The following is a 24,432-nucleotide window of genomic DNA, read 5'->3' as shown; positions in this document are numbered from 1 at the left end:
GAACTTTTAAAACCTAAAATTCAATGCCATTAAAATACCAAGTGTGCAGAAATGGCATCTGCAGTACTGAAGGCATGTCTCTTGTCTCTGGTAGCTTGAGACCAGCAGAGACAGGTCATGGAAACGTGTTCATTCTCAGTCAGTGCTGGTGCTGGAGACTCAGTCCTCAGATGTGCTCCTGCAATGACTTCTACATGGTGCTCAGAGTATGATCTCTTTGGAAACACGGTTTCTCATTTATTGTCCTAACCACCAAGCAGGTTTAGTTGACTGAAGAACCTAACCTGTCTCATCAAACCCAAAAGCTGAAGCATATTATTTATTAACTCAGTTCTGAAAATCTGCAGTAGAAAGGACTGGATGAAACTGAATCATGACTTGTGGATATGAGGAACTCTTTTGGTCTTTAATTTTACAACACTCAGCGCTCTGGTGTACATGCCAAGAGGTAACAGGACATAGAAAATGCAACCATATGGCTCATGCAAATGTGTTAGAAGTCAACAGAGAGCCTGGAACATAGACACGCCCACGGAGTGAACTATAAGCCAACATGTGTTTCTCTGAGCTGCTGCCTTTAGTCCAAGATTAACAGTCAACTGAATGATTTGTCCCTGTGAGTCAAATTCAATGGATTCTCTTGCCTCTTGAGGTAAATTCCCAGAAGGGGAAATGCAGGGTTTTGGTATGATAGATATGACATACCACTGGCAACCAGTCCGCATGCTATCCGCAACCAGTCTCCTGGCCACTATCGGAAAGCCTACTGGACGCTATCAGCTGAAATAGTGTCCTTTGTACCAGGCTGCATCTTCTATCTTAGATGTTTGTTTTTCAAAAACTGTGTGGACAAAAACTCCTCAGCACAGAGTGGAAGTTCCCTAAAGAACATCATGATGACAGTGGGTAGGTGAAATCAGTGTGGTTAGTAGTTATTCTTAGCAACAGCAAGTCTGTGCTGGACAGCGCTGGGCTAACTCCTAACTGAAACCACGAAGTCCATGGGACCCTCTCTAGTCTAACATCCCAGGGACCCTGACACATCAAGCTTTCCTCGTTTGTTCCACTGAGTCCTGTTTAGCACATGCTTTTTCCCCCCCTATTTTTCCCTTGTCTAAGAACTTTATAATTGAATAAGATACAATTTTCCCTGGTAATTTTTCAGACTGTGTTGAGCCAGTACATAGTTTTCAAAAGAAATCCAACCCTCCTGTGTAGTTCCTTTAGCCTTATCAGAAAAACTGACTTTTAAAAGTAACTTGATGCCTCACATGCTCTTTGAATCTTATTATGAGCTTTTAAAGTCTTGTTTTTAATAGCCAAAACCATGAAATTCTGTTCCCTATTCATTAAAAATGAAAAATAACTTAGTCCCTTAAAGCCTTGGATAAAAGTCAAAATTTGTGAGTAGGGTGTAGGCAGGTACCTTGTTTTTGAGAGCAGGTCTCTCACTGGGATGTGGGACTCACTGATTAGATTAGGCTGGATGGACAATGGGCCTCAGAAAACTGTGCCTCCGTCTCCCCAGGAATAGGATTACAAACATATACCACTATGCTCAGGATATTTACACGGATGCAGGGCATCAAACTAGGGTTCTCCTGTTTACACAGCAATGCTTTGTCAACAAAGCTACTTCTTCAGTCCCACACTGGGAATTCTTAAGGTGCAGCTGCTATATGAACTTTAACCTCAACCCTGTATCTTCTGTCCTGAGGCAAAATGGCACCAGGACAGCATTTCAAGGGCAGCTGCCAAACCTGATTGGGGGGGGGGGGCCTCATGGCCATGCTGCCACTAACAATGACAACTGAAGTGCAGCACTGTCTTATGTATCTAAGTTATCTGCCAGTTGTTAGATGTACAAATCACACCTTGGGACCAGAAACAGCACAGTGGCCTACAAATTTCTGATCCATCCCTCAATCAACAAAATTGTACCCACTTATGAAAACACACCTGTTATTATTCCTTTCATTAGTATAACTTCAAAAGTTCAAGTAGCCAAAGGCCCCCAAACACCATCCCAAATGAAAAAGCTATTCTGTTCTCTTTGACTCAGTAAGGGACTCCACTCAATGTTAACTTTTTGTTGCTAGACCATTTAAAGATCATCTCACAGTTTCTTTATAAAATGTAGGTTGATACACCAAGTTCAGAAGCAGAGACGGTCAAAATTTAGCTTTCTTTAGAGAAGCTGATACAGTGATGTGACCAAGAAAAAAATCAACAATTCAATTACAGATATTTACATTCTATCCAGGTCTTTGCTATAACAGCTACAAGGTGTGATGCTGTGAACCCTCAAAAAGGACATCTCACTGTGTCCTGTGGCTTGCTGCACATGGCTGGAGGACTAAGACAAGCATACAGGAGGGATGGGTCTAACAGTGTGTGCTTAGCATCAAGCCTCCTGCAGTTCAGTTCTTGCACGGAAGTCATCTGGGATATTGCTCTGGCAACGAGTCAAAGCCTAATACTGTAATGCTGTCTAGGAAGCTACATAACTCCCTCTCTAACTTCTATCTCCAGGTATCTGACAAGCCTCGGCTGGATCCACAAATGCCATGAGCGTCTTCAGAGGGATATCTATTAATTTACCTGTATTTTGATAAATCCAAGCTCTACTTAATTTTATAGGACACTTTAAATTTTGTTGTTAGGTCTTTCATGAAAGAATCTCTTTTGTAGCCCTAGTTATCCTAGAACTTGCTCTGTAGACCAGGCTTCGAACTCAAGAGATCCGCCTGCTTCTGGCCTTGAATTCTGGACCCTCGGCCTCCCCACTCCCAAGTGCTAAGACCACAGCCATGCAGCATCATACCAGATCCACTTTTGTGAATGAACCACCACAGCTTGTCTAAAGTAGCTGTTCTTTACATGTTTACCAACAACGCATGATGTCATTTCTCCACATTATCATCAACACGACACACTGTCTCCTAACTAAAGCCTCCCTCCCTTCAAGTGTTTCTTTTTTTTTTTTTTTTTCTTTTTCTTTCTTTTTCTCCTTTTTTTATTTTGGAGACAGAATCTTACTATGTGGCTTTAGTTGGCCTGGAGCTCACTATTATGTAGACCAGACTGGCCTCAGAACTCAAAGCAGACTGGCCTGCCTCTGTTTTTTGAGTGCTGAGATTAAAGTTATACAACACTACATCCAGTTCCCTTGTATTTTCTTTATTCATATAAACTACTGTGCAGTTCTGGTTTGCATTTCCCTGGTAATTGGTGGTGTTAAGCTCTGGATACACCTACTACTCATATCTGCCAAAGACATCAACCAACCCTGTTTTCTTTAGGTAGCTGTGTTTGACTGGGCTTTCTGTTGACAGTCAGCCTTAGGAACTTGCTTGAAATGTCTCTTCTCTAGAAGGTTGGCAGAGATTAAAAGAATTGTTAACTCTTTTTGTCCTTGGAGAAATCTTCTGGTGAAGCCTTTTGATCTTTGGGTTTTTATTGGGAGGTTTTGAACACCTGACTTAATCTGTTCATATTTTTACTTCTTACAGACTTGAATATTTCTAGAACAGCCTCCAGTTCTAGACTGTCCTATCTGCTGGTATACAGCTGTTTAGTGGTATTTCACATCCCAAGACTAAGTTCTGCACACATCTCAGTCACACTTCTCAGTTTTGATTATTTTTCTATTGTTCTCTATTGTTGGCGGCTATTCTAATCTTCTGACTCTAACTGGTTGTTTTTAAATGAAAACCCTAACTTTTGCCTACAACCTGCAAGTCCTGGCATGTGTATGCTCACTGTCATTTCTGTCAAGGTATTTTTCTAAGTGTATCTTTTTTTTTTTTTTTTTTGAGCACTGGCGGTTTTAAAATGTATTAATTTACATGTTGATAAAGTTTCCTGTTTTCCTTTTGTATGGATTTCTAGTTTCACTTCACTATGACCAAAATGGACAGTTGATATGACTTTAATCTTCAATTTATTAAGATGTATTTTGTATTCCAAAATATGGCCTATCCTGGAGAATACTCGAAAGAAAAGTGTGCATTCTATTAGCATTATATGGGGTGCTCCATATATATCTACTTGCTGAACTGGGCATCAGCACCAACCTAGGGCCTGTCCACTTACTATTCTTTATTAAGAAAAGAATGCTTTATTCAAAGTGGAAGGTCAGATCCCCTTTCTCCTTGTTTCTATTTTTCCACCACTGTCAATGTGTGCTTTGTATCTGTGCACTGTTGCTAATGTTTACAGCTTAGATCTTTAGAGAACAGACCCTTTTATCCTTCTGTAACATCCTTTACCTCTTACAACAGTTGTGCGGTGTGTGTGTGTGTGTGTGTGTGTGTGTGTGTGTGTGTTTGTCTACTTCCTCTGTCTTGCACAACCATCCTCTCATTTTCAGTCTCTGTATGTCCTTGTATCTAGAAATCCCAGCTCGGTTGGTGGCATGCTTACCTAGATGCACAAAGCCCTGGCTGTGACGGCCAGTACCACATACACTGGCTGTGGTGGTGTACACCTGTCATCCCAGCACTGCACACCAGAGACAAATTCAAGGTCATTATGGCACAGCGAGTCTGAGGTCAGCCTCATACATGAGACCTTGTCAAAATAGAGTTTAAAAATAATGAGAAATAAATAATCTCTGGGTCACTATCTAAATGGTCCTAAAATATATGAACAGGAAAATATACTCAAATAAATAAATATACTCAGATTTTAAAGGAAAATAAACTGATCAAAATAGCTAAAAGTAATTGTAAAAATAAAAGTAAAATAAAATATAAAGCAAGACTGTTGTAGAAAGCATACTTCTTACTGCTTCACTGCCGTGGGTGATATTTTACTTCAGTCTTGCTCACTTTATGTGAAGCCTCACAGGAATGTTTTCTGTTTTACTTACATGAGCCAGTGATCTTTGCTCCCTCTGGTGTCTATACTCAGTATTGCAGAATCTCTGCTACTGTGATAAGCTAGTGTGGCTATTAACAAATAGTGTCCCAGCTACCCAGGAGGAAAAACATCTGGGGTTCTACTATGCCATCCTGAGTCAGGCATGCTCTTGCCGTTCCTTTCATGTTTACTGTTCACTCACTTGTCTGTTTTGCAGTGATTTGCATATAGCCCTGGTCCTAGAGATGGACTCAGGTCACCAAGCTTACGGCAAACGCATTTACCCCCACTGAGCCATCTTGCAGGGTAAACCACACTCCATAATATGCTACTACACTGTTTGCCAGTGTGGTTGCACTGGTTCACACCCTCGTTGTCAATGTATTGAACCAAACCTTTAGCAGACATTAAAGCGAGTGCTATAAAGTTTACTCACTCAGAGGGAGCAGTGGCATACTTTCCTCTAGTTTTCTTGTTGCAGTAAAACGTAAGTTATCATTTAACCACATATAGGTAGTAACTAACACTAAATACATTCACATTACTATTTATGCAAAAGTTTCTACTGCCCCCAACAAACTAAATATATTACACATAACTTTTCTTTCTCTCCTCTCTCCAGCCGCTGATCTCTGCTCTGCCTCCAGCCCCAATGAATCTACCTATTCTAGAACTTCATATAATTAGAATAAAAACATACTTGCTTCTGTGTTGGACTGGTTTTACTAAGCATGTTTACACGATTTTCCCATGCTTGTACATATATAAAACTTGTTTCTTTTTATATTGGACATATATCCATTGAAATATAAATATATCTTGATTTTAGCTGTGGTCAATTAACAAAATTGGTGTACAGTCACCTGTTTTAAATTTTTTTTGGATAATTTTCTACTTACCCTTTAGCCATCAACTTGACACAATTTAAAGTTACCTGAGAAGGAAGTCTCAAAGATTACCCACATCAGACTGGCCTGTGGGGATGTCTGTGGGAGATATCTTGGATGTTAATTGATGTGAGGGGGACGAGCCTACTGTGGGTGGCACCATCCCTATGCAGGTGGCTGTATAAGAAAGCTATTCAGGAACAGTGGTCCTTCATAGTTTCTGTTCCAACTTTGTGCTCAAGTTTCCACCTTAATTCTGTCCTCAGCAATAGACTGTGACTGGAAGTACAAGGAACCCTTTTCCCCTCTTTTTTATAATCAGTGTCTTTATCACATGCTTAGTAAAACCAGTCCAACAGAAGCAAATATGTTTTTATTCCATGTAATATGAAGTCCTAGAATAGGTAGATTCATTGGGACCCAGGGCAGAGCAGAGATCAGCAAAAGAAAAAAGGAGAAGAAATACATCTTGCAGTGGATGTTCTGTGTCACAGAGAAATTCTGTTTAATTCTTCTGGAAAACATCAATCTGTTTTTTTACTGTGGTTGCTTCAACACCAGCAATGCACAGAGCTCCAATTTCTCCTCATCAACACTTGGGATTTTGTTTTTTCTTTCTTTTTATAACCACCATGGTTAAGTGTTAAATGATACTTCATTTTAGTTCTGGTTTACATGCTCCCTATTGTGTGTGGTGTTGAATGGTTTTTTTTTTTTTAGTAGTCAGGTGTAGGAAGCCGTTGGCGCCAGCTTCCCGCCCATTGTTCAGCCTACAAAAACCTTTCCCCTCGTGTTGCTTGGCAACCACATAAGTCACAGCCCACTCTTGGGGCACGTGATTGAGCTACAGGAGGATGCACCAATCAGGTAGCAACACAAGTCTCTTAGGCATATATAGCAGTGCATTTTCTCCCCCACGTGAGGAGAAGAGGAAGACAGTGGAGAGATTGCGGGAGACCCCACGTGGAGGGATGGCAGAGAGATACCACGTGGAGAGAGACCCGATAGGAGAGATTGCGGGAGGTCCCACGTGGAGAGAGAGTGGACAGAGAGATCGCACGTGGGAGACTGCACGTGAGAGGTCGCCTAGGCAGTAGAACCTGGTAGGGAGTCCCCGGCTCAGAGAGAAGTTTCCTGCTCAAGAAGTCCCCTGCTCAGAGTGCTGTACAATAAAGGTTGTCCGCAGAAGAATCTGTTTGTTTGTTGCACGCCTGTTCCTATTGGCGGGAAGCGTGGGCGCGTGACAGTCAGGTACTTTGTTTGTTGTGTTCTGATTATACAGACAGGGTCCCCAACTTGTTTTGTATCTAAGGATGAGCCTCTTGTCTTTACTTCCCAAACTCTGGGGTTAAAACTGTGTGTCACGCCCTATTTACCAGATGTATATTTCTCTGGTAGAATGCCTATTTAAGTCTTTTCCTTGTGTTTGTTTTCCCTTTGTATGACCACAGAGCCTGGCATATACTGGATGTTAGAAGCTAGCCCTCTGCTACTACAATATGTCTCCAGCATCTGTCCAGTTCTGGGTGTTTGTTGCTATTGTTTAAGGGTGTCTAGACATCTCAGACACAAATTCCTTATGGAAGAAATGTGTATATCTGTTTGGTTGTTTGGTTGGTGTTTTGACAGTTTCACTGTGTAGCCCAGACTGACTTCAAGCTTGTTAAGAAGTCCAACCTGGGGTCTGGACATGGTGGTGCATGCCTTAAATCTCAGCAATTGAAAGGCAGGCAGATCTCTGATTTTGAGGCCAGCCTGGTGGTTTATATGAGACTCAACACACCCCAAATAAGTCCAAGCCACTTCAAACACATAACTCTTATGCCCAGACTGCCACTTACAAGGATTATAGGCATGTGCTATATGCCCACCTCGAGATATCACTTATAAACATTTTATTTAATTCTATAGGTTTTGTGTACACTATTTATTTAGTTTCTTTGTGAATCCTTTGATTCACAAAGCTTCTATTCTGTAGTTTCAAGGGTTCAATCCAAGGGCCTTAAGTATACAGGTCAAATGTTCTCCAATGAGCTACCAAGCATCCAAATTTTAAATTTAATGAACTTTTAAAAAGTTCAATTTTTCATTAAAAATCTATCATTATTATTATTATTACTGCTGTTGTTGTCTGTAAGCATCATGTTGGGGAGAGTGCACTACCACGATTCATCTGTGATATCAATGGACAATTCTGTAGAACTGCTTCTCTCTTCCCATCTTCAGGGACTCCAAAGTTGAAGTCAGGTCATCAGGCTTATACAGCAAGTGTTTAACCCACTGAGCCACCTCTCTGGCCCTCAGATCTATTTTTCTTTGTTGACCACATTTTTGGTGTCATATCGGGGGGAGGGGGAGAATCCAGTGTTGCCAGCATCCTTGACAGTGTTTTTCTCCGAGAGTCATACCATTTACTAGCCCTGCACTCATAAAGTCTCGGGACAAACACCAGTTTTGATAGGGCTTTATCTGGCAACAACTTCAAAAAAACCATTTTTTTTTAACACAGTCTCTTCAGTGCCCAGATTCTTTTGGTTAATGATTTGTTAAAAATGCAGTGCTCACCAATGAAAACAGTTCCAGCTTTGCTCACAGAGTAAAGAAACATCTGTGATGTGATTAATTCCTTTTTAATTTCTCTGAATCTATCTCAATTATTTAGTCTAGATTCTAGAATATTGGGTTTCTTAAAGTTGGCCATGTTCACCTCAAACTATCTATTGCCTGGTAGATATTCCAGTTGTTTATAAGGTACAGGTAAGGAACGGGTGGAGTAAAGCAGATGAGCCTAAGAGCACAGAGTCCACGCATTCAGCTCTTACAGTGAGCCCCAGGGTGAGCCTCAGGCTCTTTTTGCTTTGTGCGTGCAAGGGCCTTTTCCTAGTGTGTATACAAAGACATTTCACATGTAACTGCCATGTGACTGCTGATAGAAGAATGACTTTAAACAACAATATTTAAGAACTTCCCACTAAAATACGATCTTCACACAGACCAACTACACTGTGAACATGCATTTGCAACGAGAGAGCGAATCTTTCTCTCATAACCAGACAACACCTTTTGGAACTTGAGCAGAGGGATGTTTGGTTTGACACCTACCGACTTTGAGTTTTCAATCCGTTAAGATGACTTTCTCTGAGCTCAGACACTAATGACACAACCATCTGCAAAACAAAATCAGGTGCAGGTCAGCTCACACTACCACACAATCGATTACCTCATCTCCATCTCTCTCTGTGACACTTCCCTCACCATTTCCTCTCCAACACTCTGGAAGGAAGGCAGTGTCACATCACACTGGCTGCCATGTGGGTTTCTACACTGAATGTCTAGGATTCTGCTGAACCAATGGGTAGACAGGTCATCAGTGTTCTAGAATTAACACCAAAGCCACAGAATATTAAAACATACTAGAGTTTACTTTTTTCTTCCTTTCTTAGTTCCTTGTTTTTAATGCTTTTCATGTGTATGATTTCCACAACATCAAAATGGCTGATAACCATCAAAGATCCCATTTTTGAAAGAGTATTGTGTGTGTGTGTGCGCGCGCACACGCGCGCTCGTGTGTGTCACTTGTCTAGATGGAAGCCAGGGGTCAGCTCTATGGAACTAGTCCTTTCTTGCACTTTCTGTGGGATCACACTGGGTCACTGCTTATATGGCAGCATGGTCACCCACTGGACCATCTTGAATCCCTTCAGTTTTATGCTTTGCTTCAGCATAAAATTCAGTGGGACTGTTTGAGATGAGATCTGCTCTGAAGTCCAGGCTGTGTTTATATTGGTTAAGAGATGCTCTTCTCAGAAATCTGAGTGAGAGAGGTGTGAGAGTTGGAGGGCACCTCACATCTTGCAATACAACCAATTTAAACTTATCCCCTAACCAGCTTACAAATAAGATCCAGACTATGGTTATTTTACTTGGCTTTGACAATTACTATGGGTCACCCCTAATCTACTGTTCTAACTGCTGGTCTGGCTACCTCCCTGGAGGTGTTCTCCAAACACTTGCTGTTTCTCCTGGCCACATGCTTATGGTAGGTCCTCTCTCATAGCATGTCCTCCCCTTCTCATTCTTCCTTCCTCTCTTCTCTACCCACAACCAGGTAACTCAAAATCCACCCGCTTCTAATCTCTCCAGTAGCCAGTTTTATTTAACCAGTAACAAGGTTTGCACAACAAAAAGCTGTTAACTTTGAAAATCCACTAATAGGCCTAGACCTTCAGGTACAGAGGTTAGCATTACAGTAAACAGCAACAGACCAAACCTCAACACATCTTCCTTGTAGCCACAAGTCTACCCCAGGTGAAAACCAGACAAAAGTTCAGCAATTCCCTGAAGGAGGGGAGCATCCCATTCACCCTTCCCATAACTGGTTAGAATTTCAATACTAATAAAGTTAGATACTCACATTTTTAAGCAAACTAGGATAGTAATCAATAGATTCATATCCAAGACTTTTGATAAAAAGACAAACTTCTTTCGTGTCGAATCTGAATGAAGAAAGTACATGAGATAACAAACCCTAGAAAACAAAGAGAAAAGTCAACTTCTCCTGTAAGAGCCAAGGCTCCTATGACACCAGCCATCTATTCACCCCAAGGTGTCAAACAGAAATGCCAGCACTACAATGAGTACACTAAAAGGGAATTTCATTGTGTTATTGTCATTGTTATTGTGTTATACGTTATTGTGGAACAAGACTAATGAGAGAGGCGAACCATAAGGGCCACAAACCATGCTTGCACTGCTGAAGTTACACATGCCAGGGCTTCACACCTGTCACTAAAGCTACAGCCTCAGCAAACATTCTCTAGCACAGACCAATTGCAAGAATTTAAACCTGAAAAAGACCATCATCTCATCAGAAGGGAAAGAAGGGTTACATAGAAATGGTGCCTGGAAATTGACTGCAAAAAAACCCTAAAATTATTATCTCATGCTGTTCACTGAATATAAAAGTTTAGTAAAAAGAGGCCAATGTAAAACTTAGATAAGAAAATATATGTGTTTTTCAAGCGTCTGAGGAAAATATCTGCTAACTAAAAGTCAAGACACAATGGGCAAGGTTAAAGGGGAGTGGAGCTACTTTCTAAGTAAAAATAGAACTTTGCCCTTTTCTGAAAACAACGTAAGCACAAATGAGGAAGAGTGTCAGGGAATGGCTGAGGATCACCTGCAGAAAATTACCATACAAGCTCACAGGTGACAAGTTAGAAGAGCATGTGAAGTGGGGCATTCCTAAGGAAACCCTAAGTGCCTAAAAAATATACTAACAGCAGTCCTCATAAGTAAGCCTTAACCCTGCTGCCCACAGCATGAACCCAGTGAATGAAGGCTTTGGCAGGCAAGGACTTGAAGCTCTTGGAGTTCCCAGGTACTCAGAGAGTGAACCACTGCTCACCACACTGAAACTCCCTGGACTTTGCTACCTGAAGATATCTCAAATGAACAGAGACCCAGGCCTTCCCATTAAATCTCTATCAAATACTCTTAATGTATCTGCCATACACTGAAGAAAATAATTCCAAATCTGGCCCTAGGGATTTCACTGAAAAAGGCTCATTTCAGCGTTGTGCAGAAAACAATGTCTGACAACAGGGACGAGGTGAGAAAACCAGCATCTATGTGGATAAAGATGGGCAGCCAGGAGAGTTGACAGCAAGACAGCAGACAAGGCACCCAGTCCTGCGTTACGTTCCAAGGTGGGCACAGCCCCCACACAGCACACGCTGGGTTACTATGTCTGTGGTATCTATCAGGGTACTTGTTTCCACTTCATCATGAAATAGTTCACATATTCAAAAAAAAAAAGAGCAAGGACTTATGACAGACTATGAGCTGTGAAGTTTGGAGACACGTTAGAAACACTGAGACAGTCTTTATGATACACCCCTTCCACCACTCCACAGATCTTTCCCAAATGGGAAATTCTGGTTGACTCTGGCAAGCTCTTTAGAGCAAAGAAGGCATTTTCTCAAAGTGGCCACACCTGCTCCAGGGCCCTTAGCAGAGCTCAAGCTATGCTGGAATCACAGCTGGGAACCTGAGCCAGGAGACCTAGCCCAACCGAGAAAAGTTTATAGCTGCTTGAGTAACTCCGTGGCCACAACAGAACCCAGAGACACAGCCAGCATTATTGACAGACATGAACATGCTGAGGGAGAGAAGCCAGAGGCTTACATGATGGGAGTGGGCTTTGGAGCCTGTACTGCAGAGGCTCCTTACTAGACAGAACACTGATTACTTAGTATGCTACTAAGTAATTTCGGAATTACAGCAGTTTTTCCTTCTGTTCAAACTTGTGCTAAGAACAGAAAGTAAGCAAGCTGACCACATTGCGTATACCACACAGAAGCATGTGAGGACCTCCGCAAGAAAGCAAGGAACACTGAGGCTGGACCACACATGGGTGCCATTTGAGGTACTGTAGACAGAAAAGACCTGGCCATATATCAAAGCCATATGGAGGTGTCCCACGTCTGTACCAGGCTGGAGAGGCCAGTCAAACAGGCTTGGTTTGGACATCAGCAGCTCTGAGTCTGGTATGAAAAAGCCAGGAGGGAGGGAAGGTGGCACTGGAGACCCTGCCCTCCAATACCAATATAGAAAGCACTTTGTGTGCAGGAGCTGCTGCAGCTGCTTCACAGGCCCTCACTCCAGTTCTCACACATGTAAATAAATATTCTTATCGAACCTTCCTTATAGGTAAGAATACTAAGACAGGTTAGGTGCTGTCCAAGGCTGGATCCCACCCACCTGGCAAATCTCCACAAAACCACTATATGCAACTCAGACCATTCTCAGTGTAGACCCTTAATGCTCCCAGTCACTCTACTATGAAATCCAAATGTCTCCTCGGGGCCAAGAGCCCTGATCCCACCTCTCTGAAAGGAAAGAGCAAGCCTTCTGGTCCAAACAAGAGCTTTACTGGGGGGGTTGGGGTGGGGAGGGGGCCATGAGGGATCACAGATAATATGAGGTGCAGGCCTAAAGGGAGAGACAGTTCCTTGAGTTCTGAGTATGGGTTTGTGGGGGAAGGAAGTCTCCATATGAGCTAGCTTACATATAGGATTGAATTCTAGTTGTCAGACCCGCATGGCAAATGCATTTACCCACTGAGCCATCACTCTGTTATCTGTTTTAATCATAAAAATATTTTATAAAACAAAGTTGCATGGCTTAATTAACATCTGCCTTTTTTGTCTATAACATGACCTGCTATAGAGCAGTGCAAAGGTCCAGCCCCAAATTCAACAAGTAAAGGGCACAAAAGCAGCATACTGAGTCCTATCCTGGGCTGACAGGCTCTTAAAATAAGCAAGCTTTAGTCCTGAAATCTCTTGTTTAAAAGTAGGCTTCGGGAGCTGTGGAGAGGGCTCAGCAGTTATGAACACTGGCTGCTCTTCAAGAATGCCCAGGTTCAATTCCCAGAACCCATATGGTATCTGACAACCATCTGTAAGTCCAGTCCCAGGAGTCTGGTCTCTGAAGTACTGGGCATGCGCATGATGCCAAGAGTTAACAATCAAACAAGATACTTAAACATATAACATAAAAAGTAAAACTTAAACTGCAAAATTAATTAAGCTGGGCTGAGGATGTATCCCAGTGGCCGATTACAGCCTAGAAAACCTGTCAATTCTCAACACACTGCCACCTAGTGGCAAGGGCTTTAAAAACAGAACCAAGAAAGGTTAGGCACTGGCTGCCTGCGCTGAAAGACCAAGCTCATTTTAAGAGGCCACATGACTTCACCCAAGTGGATCTGATAACACGAGGGCCTGACAAAGCCCAGCCAGTGTCTGCAAACAGAGCATGAGCAAATAAACATGTACAACGGTAAAACTGCACATACATCAGCCCCGTTCTTCCAAAGCCTTTCAGAGGTGGAAATACAGAAATTAACATGACTACAACACTTCAAATGTGTGTGACCCCTTGCACAAGCACTTGCCACAGCACGCGTGCAGAGGTCAAAGGACAGTTTCCCAGAGTCCTTTCTCTCCAGCAGTCACGTGGGTCCTAGGATCAAATTCAAATTATCAAGGTTGGCAGCAAGAGCCTTCACCTGCTGATGCACTGGCTCACATACCATGACTGTCAAGAAGAGATGTTTTGTTTTTATGTGTGTGAGTAGTTGCCTGCATGGATGTATGTGTACAATGTGCATGCAGTGTCCTTGAAGGCCAGAGGAGAGGATATCCTTTGGAATTTGAGTTACACGGAATGTTGTGAGCTGCCATACGGGTGCTAGGAATTAAACCTGGGTCCTCTGCACATGGTGTCTGAGCTGGCTCTCCACAGGACGTAAGCCCCTCAGTGATTCCTGAAAAGCACTGGAAAGGCTTTGTCTAGGAAGGTGAGATCTCAAAGGCGTTGTAACTGAATTGGGCAAACCTCCCCTCCTGTTTTCAGATGTTTCGGCTCCTCCCTACTCAATTGCTGCTGGCAGGGGAGCATGCGTGCTCCTGAGGGGACTGAGGAGGATCACAAGGACCTGTGGGCGGGGCATGCTCAAACGAAGAACTAGTAGAGCCAGAGCCGAATTGTGGTGGATATTCCTGGACCAAGACAAGGCATGTATTTTATGCTTTTCTAAACAGTTTTTGTGTGATTAATAAAATCTTTAGAATATACACTCCTATAATCTTCATTATGTCTCTTCAAGTTTTTTTTAAATAAACAACCAAAAATCTGTTTGTAAACTAGGACCTATTATTCATTCATTCAACAAACACAACGAGAGTGGTATGTATCCCACAGAAGCTGGTAGGATGAGAAACACCCCTCCTCCCCACTGACTGTGACGGGTGCAGACAGGAACTTAGGTGCTGTGAGAGCCAAGATGCCCATCAGTGTCTGCAGAAACGAAGGACTGATGGTCCTAAGCCAGTTTTCCGAGCACTTCAGAATGACAGCATCTAAGCCATCCCAAGGCACCAGGGAAGCAGGAGGGTAAAGCAAGGCGGCACCACACAAGTCACAAAGGCACCACGGCTGCTGCCCTCACAGGGCCCTAAGCACAGGCCCACAGACTTAACTTTCTAACCTAGTTATCTGTCTCTAGCAGGTTTTCTTTCTTCCAAGGAAGCCAACAACTCCTTCCTGTCTCTAGCTGCCAAAACTCACCCTTATCTCTCAGAGCCCATCTTTCTCTAAGACCTCTGTTCGGCTCAACCAGAGCCTCCAGGAGTCCTATCTGCATTTCTATCTAGGGGCCTGCAATGCTGTTTAAAGCACACATTCCAGTCCACTTGGTACCCACAGGCTTGGGAAAGAAGGGGCTGTCTCACCATCTCTTACCTCCCCTGGAGCAACTGCACACAGTGAACACTCAAATCAAATTAAACAGAAGGGAAGAGACTCTTTTCTAACTCTCACAGGCTTCCTTTTTACCTGTGAGAACAAGGGAAATTCTGCTTTTTCAAAAGTTGCTTTCTTTTCAGGTCATAATATACCCACAAAACTAAAAATCATGACACTGGTATGCACTCTGACTTCAAAGAGAATGATTCAATTTGGTAACCTTGGCCAAAGCCTCATACTGCTGTGGACATTATCCCACAGATAACTCGTCATTTTACAGCCTGTGGTAGCATGGGGCTTTCCAGAATCTTAGGGCACCCAAAAGGGACAGGACAGCAGCCACAAGCTGCTTCCACTGTAGGAAGAGTCCTAGGAAATTCCAAAGCAAGCTCAGTTGAATTTAAACCAATTGAGAAACTAACTTTGAATCAGTTTGAAACTAACTTTCATAGGTTCATGCAACTTGATTATTTTGCCTTCCCTAGTGTACTTCTCAGGTACATTAAAATGTTTAACCTCTCCTTTCTTGAGTCCCTCTAGAAGTATCCAGCCCACTAGTCTAGAATGGTCCCAGAAGTGGATGTTGGAAAGCTAAGCGGGTAATCTATCTGTGCCCCAAAGCTGAACTAGCCACTTCCTCTTTTGTAGTTTTGCATGTTTGTCTAAAACATTTATGGCATTATACCAGAACTCTTATTTGGCCATTACTGATATTGCTAAATTAATTCAGTGATTTCTAGTTTTTAACACTGGATGTGAGGCTGAAAATTGGACTTCTGTTCTTGACAACATAAATTACCATGTCTCCCCATCACCTCCCCAAGTTTTTACAGATGGTCGAGTGTAAAACGGATGCATAGGCTTCATCTAAGTGTACTCCAGAGGAGAAAACATAGAAATGCTACCCCCTCTCAAGTAAAATGCAGCAGCACAAACTACAGAGCCAGGAAGGAGGTTAAGAGAAGGGCTGCTCTTCCAAAAGGCCCGGGGTCGGTTCCTAGCACCCAGATGGCAACTCAATTCCAGGGGATTCAATGCCATCTTCTGACATGACAGCACTAGGCAGACATGTGTCACAGAGACACAGATTCAGGCAAAACACTCAGACACAATAAAATACATTTAAAAACATTTTTTAAATGTGTGGCAGAGGTTTGTATAAATGGGAACACATAAAAGGTTTTGGCGAGAAGACTCAGTGTCACCAAGATGTGTATTATCTGGGTATAAACTGAAGTTACCAGTGACAGCCCTACATAGTGCTGAGGAAATAGGAAGACTCAATTACTAGACAGGCACCCTGACTCAGTTTACACTGAGCAAGAACGCACAAGGTACAGTCACACCCGTGCCATGAACACAGAGAACACAAGAACACTAGAGTTCCTAAGGAAGGGCAAAGGGCAGTCATCACTCCTTCCCAAATGTCTGAGATCCTATGAAATGATCTGTTCCCAAACCACGAGCACGGCCACACCCACCATTACTGATGAAACTAGAAGGGAGACAGTAGTCAAAGGCTTGACAAGCAATACAAGCTTGTTGTGCTGCAGGTTTTCAGTGGTGCTGCTTCTGGACTAAAGTTAGAGGCATCTTAATGGACAATGAACACATTTGACACCAGGATAACTTATGACCCAAACAAAAAAGAAATGGACCCAACTTATAGGTGCACTTCCATCACAGCGTGGTCTGAATGGGAAGAAATGTCCCCCTACAGGCTCAAGTTTTGAGTTCTTACTCCTTAGTAATACATCCTTAATGAAGAGCAAGGGTGCACTGAGTGTGTTCACCTAAGCAGTGCCTCTGCAGATAACACAAGGGTTAGTGCCCTATCTCCATCTGGAGTCCACAGGAACTTAGCAATATCTGAGCAAAGCAACTGAGCAAATCTGAAATTACGGAGTTTCTTTTATTTCAACCCACAATTTAAGCCTTGAGATGATTTATAACTTGCTAGAGTCCACAGTGACCTCCATCCTAAATGGAAGAGTTCTTTGTTGGAAAAGGGACCCACAGAAACCACGAGCTGAGACACACCTTTACCATACTGCATGGTTGGAAAGCAAGACTCACAGGAGGCCCTGAGAACTGTACCTCCTACACCGAGGCACATAGAAATGTCTTGAAAATAATCAGGGAGTAAGGGATACAACTGGGTTTTCCTTATAAACGAAGCCCTAACTTTCAACAACATGAACTTACTACTCAACACTCCTGAGTGAAGGTCTGTGTTGACACCCTCATAGGGCCTGCAGAAGTACCTGTAAGGAATGAGTAGGCGTAAACAAATCCAACTCCTCCATGCTCAGCACAATTGCTCCTTAACTGATAATTCTTTATGGTTGAGGGAGTAAGGCCAGAAGGCAGATGCCTCAGTCCTTAGAAGGAAGAACAAAAAACATTCATGGGAGGAAATGCAAGAGGAACAGGGATTGAAGAAAAGATCACTCAGAAGCCACCTCACCTTGGGATCCACCACATATGCAGTCACCAAATCCAAGCACTATAGCTGATGCCAAGAAATACTAACTGGCAGGAACCAGATAGAGATGCCTCCTCAAAGACTATGTTAGAGTCATGTAGATACAACTGAGTATCCTCGCAGCTAACCAACAGTCTGAACTCGGGGACTCCAATGAGGGTGCTAAAGAAAGGACCTAAGGAGCCGAAAGGGGTTGCAACCACATGGGAAGAACAACATTATCAACCAATCAAACCCTCCAACCCCCCCATAGACTAAAATACCAACCTTTGTGCACACACTGAGAGACCTATTGATTCAGTTGCATATGTAGCTGAAGATAGCAGTGTCTATGCTAGCATCAGTGTGAGAAGAGGCTTTTGGTCCAGAGAGGCCATGTTTTCCCAATGTAGGGGAATGTCAAGGCAATGGGATGGTGAGGGTGATTAGGAGGGAGTGCACCTTTGTAAAGGCAAATGGAGGGGGAGAGGGGATGGGAGTAGAATGGGGGTGAGGGGGAAGGATAACATCTCAAATGTAAATACAGAGTATCTAATAAAAAAACTAAAAATAGAACACAAATGAAAATCCCTGCATATATTTGTTATTATAAAATATTTGTTGACTAAAGGAATAATAAATTAATAAAGAAAAAAAAAAGGAAAACCATCAACCAAAAAGACAAAACAATCGGAGTGATGTCATGTGTTCCTATAAATTTTTAAAGTGTATAACAAAAGGTCACTAAAGACACATTAAGTGGTTCACAGGAGAATGCATTCTTGACTTTGGCATGGAATTTTCTTTGGGTAGTACATTATTCAAATCCTCAGCATGCCAACTTAAAGGGTGGGACTAATTTTTCCAGTCACTCTTTGTAGTTTGGCATCCCTGGCCAACACTAATTATTGCAGACAGATTCTATGACTTTTCTTTTAAAATCTTGACTTCAATTTTCCCCCCTTTAAAAATTTATATGTCCCACTGCAGCCTAAATGAAATGCTCCACAGTAAAAACCTAAGTGGCCTGGTATTTTTAGGCCCTCTTTCATGTGAAGTAAACACTCAGAAATCTGGAGCTTTGAATCAGCTAGGCTAGTAAGCAAGGCAGAGGCTGCCTCTCTGTACTGCCTCCCCTGGCCACTGTTTACACAGCCCACCCAGAGCAGGTGCTGGCAGAACACAGCTCCAAACATAACAAGGTCTGCAGTCTCTACTTCTGCTAACTTCTGGCTTCTCGCTCAGTTCCAGGAGGGAGTAAGAATTGGTTTTCCAAAGCCGAAATCAAAAGGCACAAGAAAATTAGCTTGGATGCAACAGTACAAACAGGTGCAAGCACAGAAACAAAACCTGTTCAGAATGATGTGCACAGAAAGACAGAACGAAAGCCTGTGTCCTACTGGGGAAATGCATGAGGAATCCATAACAAAGCACGCAAACTCAACTCTGCAAGCACCCCCAAGATTTCTGTCTACCTCATTTTCTAATGTCATGTGGCATTGGTCTTGTGAACCCCAACTCTTCTAAGTCCACTCTGGGTCCTCCAGTGGCCACAAAGCTGGCACTTACTTACACTGCAAATGAAGGTGCAGAGACACCACTGAACTAGACCACTTCATGGGTGGAAACACAGTTTATCTGGAGAATCAAACTGTCAAACTGTCAGGGAATGGAGGAACAGGGAGGGCCTCAGAGGGCAATAGGAAGAGCGTTGACAGTTTCATGGGGATAGGTGTGAACAGGAGGAGGGATGTGGGCCAGAAGAGCCTGGGAGTTAGCATAGGGGTTTTGATCCGTTGGAGGATGTTTGGGTTAGTCAGGAATTAGATGCCCTTTGCCCAGGGTAGTTGACTACAAAGGGTGGACAGAAGGAGTAATGGCCTTTCCTGACAAACAGAAATAAGCCCTACAGAATTCTTAGGAATGTCAAGTTTAGGTTTTTGTTTATCTGAGAGGCATTTTTCTGCTTACCTGGTCAGAACCTAGCCTGAGCTAAGCCCAGGCTGTCATTTAGGACACTGTCATCAGCACTGTTATTTTAGGGCCCCATTTGGACCAAACACACACACACACACACACACACACACACACACACACACACACACACACCAGACCCCACCATGCAGGCTTTGATTTCCAACCAAAATACTCAGGGGCTTAGCACTGCACGCTACCCTAGAATGCTTCCTTGGTTGATTTGCTTGATTGTCCCTGAGCAGGAATTCATTCCCTCTTTCTTCTCTGTCACACCATCACCTCTGCCCTAAACTCCACGTGGAAAACTTCAACTTAAAAAGCAGCAACTTCCATCTTACTACAAAACCAATTTATTAGCTCACCTACACTCGTGTTTTTTCTTCATTCCAACTCTCATGTAGGAAACCCCTTAGTCTTACCCAGATCTTCCTAACAGGGACCCCACTGTCTCCTGCACCATTACTAGATTATTTCTGTCCAGTTATACAAACACTTACTAGCTTAAAAGGGACACATGCTAATGGCTCCCATCTCCCTCCCGATTCCTGCACATTTCTTTGCTCTCCATTGTTCCTACCTTTCTCAGAAAGTTGCTAAACTCCTCCACAGCCCTCCTTTATCTTTCCGCTTCACATCTGAGTAACCCACGATAAAAACAAAACAATAGTGGGTCTCCCTTCTGTGTCACCCTGGGAGCCAAAGCCATCATTTTCCACATGAGGAGTATTTTCATTTTCTGTTTCTGTGACAAAATATCTGACCTAAAAATGTTAAAAGAAGGAAAGCAGGCTGAAGAGAGGGCTTGGTTAGTGGCATGCCTGCTGGGTCAGGAACTAATGGAAGAAACTGGGTAAGCAGCATGTACCTGTAGAAACAGTGCTGGGGAGACTCACTGGCCAGTCTATCCTTATTACTGAGCTCTTGGTCAGACAAAGACCCTGTCTCAAGAGGAAGACTCTCTCTAAGTTAGCATGCAGCCTTGACATGAATATGCAGGCCCATATAAGGTACTAACAAAAGGAGGACAAGGAAGAGGAGGAGGAAGACCAGGAAGAGGAGGACTAGGAAGAAGAGGACCAGGTCGAGGAAAACTAGGAGGAAGACTAAAAGATGGAAGAGAATTAGAATGAGGAACAAGAGGACTTGCTTGTCTTCACTTGGTTCTTCCATCCCTTTAGGCGACATTATGTGATATGAGTATATGACAGAGGCACCTGCTCACTTTAGGTATCCAGGAAGTAAGGTGGGATGGAGAGAAGCCATGGTCTCAGTGTCTCCTTCAAGAACATGCCTCCAATGATGTCACTTCCTTCCACAAGGCCACAAAACCTAAAGGTTTCACCATCTCCCCTAAGTACCATCAGTTGGGAACGTCAAGCCTTTAACACTTGAACCTTTTAATATATGAACAAAGGAGGCAATCCTCCTCCATCCACCCCCCCTCGCCCCAGTGTAGAGAGCCGTTTGTGCCGCACCCAAACATGGCGCCGGCTTCCCGCCAAGGACTCAGCAAACAGAGCTGTTGCCCAGCCAAGAGACTTAGAGCGCATGCGCCACATACGTCACAGCCCGCTCTCGGGGCATACTAATGAGCTACTGGAGAGTGCACCAATCAGGGAGTGACACGAGTCTCCTGGGCATATAAAAGCAATGCATTTCTCTCCCACGAGGAGATCCCCTGCTCAGAGTATTGTACAATAAAGGTTGTTCGCAGAAGAATCCTGTTGTTGCACGCCTTTTCCTGCCGGCGGGATGTGGGCCGCGCGACACCCCAGTTCATTTGTAACTATTTACAAGTCACTCTTAACTGTGTAAGGAGTGGCTCAAATCTAACATGACTACAACCCTAAATCCAAACCTCCCTAAAGCTCTTTCTCATCTTTGTTATTCAATTAAATGCTTCCACAACCACGCAGATGTTCCAGAGAGATTTTAGGCGTTTCTTTTTATAGTCTTTCACTCTCCACTCTAGCAGAGATATCAGCAACTCCTGTCTCTCACTCTTGGGCCCTGCTTTCACCTGAGCACAGATACCATTTTCCCTCATCTAGATGTGGACACATACTCCAGCCTGCCTCCAAGTCAGGGTCATGGTTAACATAAGGAGGGTTTGAAGGAGAGGAGAATGAGCTCGTCGTTCCAGGCACAACATCATTTGCTGTTGTTCTTTCTGCTGCTTCGAGCTGCATGTTTACAGTCCACAGGCTGGTACTTCTCGCTTAGAACTGTTATCACAGGCCAAACCATTGGAGACGGATTGTGGACATTCCCTCCCTTTGTAACTTTCACTAGCAAGCTGGTGTGCAGCCAGGAATGGGATTCACTAGCCTGAAGTGGACAGGGAAACTTGATGCATTATACTTATGAGTGGCATATCATTCTGTGGTCATTTTCCTTCTGCTAGAAGAGGGGCTTCTTCCCTTTGGTGGTAGTCTTCAGGTCATCTCACTCGTAAAACGTTCCCTGTTACCCAATCCCCATGCGAGGCATCCCTCTTACTTTCTCACAATCCACCCAAGTGCACAGTGCACCAGGAGCTATGATGGGCACTTGTCTTGGAAACCAGATACCATACACTTACACTTTCTTACCAAAAATGTATGGGAAACACACCTGGCTGAGATTACGCCAGCATGTAGTATTCTCCATGGATTCTGCCCCCATCATGCTGACAGGTGTGCATGGTAGCTGGCTATGGTGTGTTTTCTGTTTCCTCATGGCTAATGACACTGAAGATCTTGTCAAGTGCTTTGCTTGATCACCCCTTCAGGTCCTAACAGTGAGATTTTATGGAGCCCTTTTTCCTATGGTAGCCCCTGCCAGTATCTTCTACACAGCAGTACCCTCTTCTCTAGGGACCTGTTGTTCGTATTTTCACATCTCCCAAGTGAGAGGGCCACAAGAGGGTCATATGACACAGGAAATACATGTTATTAAAATTACTTTTTTTTCTTCATATTATAAAGGCAAAATATGTTTTCCCTTGAAAAACTAAGATGAAATGCTGCAGAGATAGTTAAATTGATAAAGTGCTTTTCACACAAGTGTGAGGCCTTGAGTTTGTATCCCAAGCACCCAGGAAACATGCCATGTGGGGTGACCTGTACCTGTAACCCCAGCATTAGGGAAGCTGAAATACAAGACTCCTGGGACACTGACAGCCAATCTAGCTGGCTGAGCTCCAGGTTCTGTATGAGACACTGTGTCAACTATGAAGAACAGTGATAGAGGAAGACATCCAACATCCATCTGTGGTCTCTACATGTGCACCACACAGACACACACAGACACACAGACACACACAGACACAGACACACACACACACACACACACAGACACACACAGACACACACACACACACACACACAGACACACAGACACACACACACACACACACACACACACACACACACACACACACACACACACTCACGAGCATCCCTAATCAGAAAATTGTAAACCTGAAATGCTATTAGCAACAATGTGACATTTCAAGCAAAATATTCTCCACATCAAACTTTAGTCTAGATTCTCAGAAGCCACATAATAAACCAAATTCACACAAAAATCCCCTTTCCTAAGTGTGGCTCACTCTTCTTCAGTTTCTTCAAAGCTAATCTACTAACAAATTTGTTATTTCTTTTATCAGCAAGGAAAGGATACAGATTCTGTAGAAACTGCATGGGGAAGGAAGAAAAAAATATTTGTTACCACATAAGGCCTGAAAACTAGTAAACAATAAAACCCATTAATTTAGTGCCTACTGATTCAAATTTGTTCTTTTATGAATAAGAAACACCAAACACTAATACTAGCCAAGATGTTGAAAGCCACCTACCTAAACAGCAGTTGATTCATTTCTACATGATTGGTAATAGTAGTCTAAAGGTTTCTACACTTAAAAAGATTTCCAGACACCAAGTCCCTTGACATACTCGAAACCTCAGCCTGTGACCCTGCATGCCATTCCACAGTAGTGTGTGCACCTACACCTTGATTACTTAAAGACATTTGCAAGTATGCCCACACAGCAGAGAAGGCATGAGAAAGAAAACTGAAAACCTTGGAGAGCCATTGGTAGGCTCGGGCAGCAGCACAGTCAACCGATATCCACGCAAGCAGCCTGCAGAGTCAACCACAGAGAAAGAGGGAACTTCCACTCTACTACATGATTGACTTCAGGGTGCTTCTCACTTCCCAGCTGGAAAGATAATAGGACAGCAAGCAGAGAGCCCTGTCCCTAGCAAATGCAGGCTTTGGGGCAGGACACTGGCCCAGCCCTGACATTAGTCAACACCAGTGATTTTGCTTTAAATGTTTAGTGAGACACTAAGATATAGAGGAAAAGGCACCTGCACACGATCTTACATCATATTTCCTAATGATAGAACTTTATCTCATGGGGCAGTGATGCCTCTTGTAACTCATAAGCAATTATATTTAAAAGTAATATTGGTAAAACAATAAATTCATATACATATTTGAAATCTTTTAAGGGCAAAAGCAATAATTATTTTGCCAGATGTTTTCATACAAAAACTACAATAGCAGTTAGAGCTGGGTACAGTACTTGTGTACCTGAGTTCACGGACAGCCTAGACTGCCCAGAGATGGGGGAGGGCAAGTGTAGGGCTCCATGGCTGGCATGTGTGGAAGTCAGTTTTCCAGTGCACAATAATAGGTGCTTAGTAACTTAGAGAAGAGTTTTTAGTCCACAATTGTAGGCTAAAAATACAAAGAACATTGCTTAGGCTCTGGTGAGGGTCCTCACAGCAGATGGCTTTATGTCAGAAGTATGTGTGACAGGGACAGACAGTCAGATTGACAGGCTGAAGACTAATTTAGGTCATCTGAGGTGCCAGAAGCTCCCTACAGCCCCCACCTCTTAAATATCTATCTCCTCCCAACTCAGCCACACTAAGGACCAAG

General features: G+C 43.2%; 1 protein-coding gene across 1 annotated transcript in view; it reads right to left on the bottom strand.

Moving 5' to 3' along the window:
- The window catches only part of FANCC (FA complementation group C), a gene marked incomplete at its 3' end in the record, with an annotated part of 100,866 nt that overhangs the window by 34,454 nt on the left and 41,980 nt on the right, over positions 1-24,432 (bottom strand). The window contains 2 exon segments of the mRNA XM_080908588.1: positions 8,853-8,917; positions 10,165-10,278. Coding sequence (XP_080764714.1) covers positions 8,853-8,917; positions 10,165-10,278 — 179 coding nt within the window.

This window comes from Micromys minutus, assembly GCF_963924665.1.
Source record: "Micromys minutus genome assembly, chromosome: 1".
Taxonomy (NCBI): domain Eukaryota; kingdom Metazoa; phylum Chordata; class Mammalia; order Rodentia; family Muridae; genus Micromys; species Micromys minutus.
Note: the sequence above shows the minus strand (reverse complement) of the source record. Positions and strands in the feature narration are given on the sequence as shown.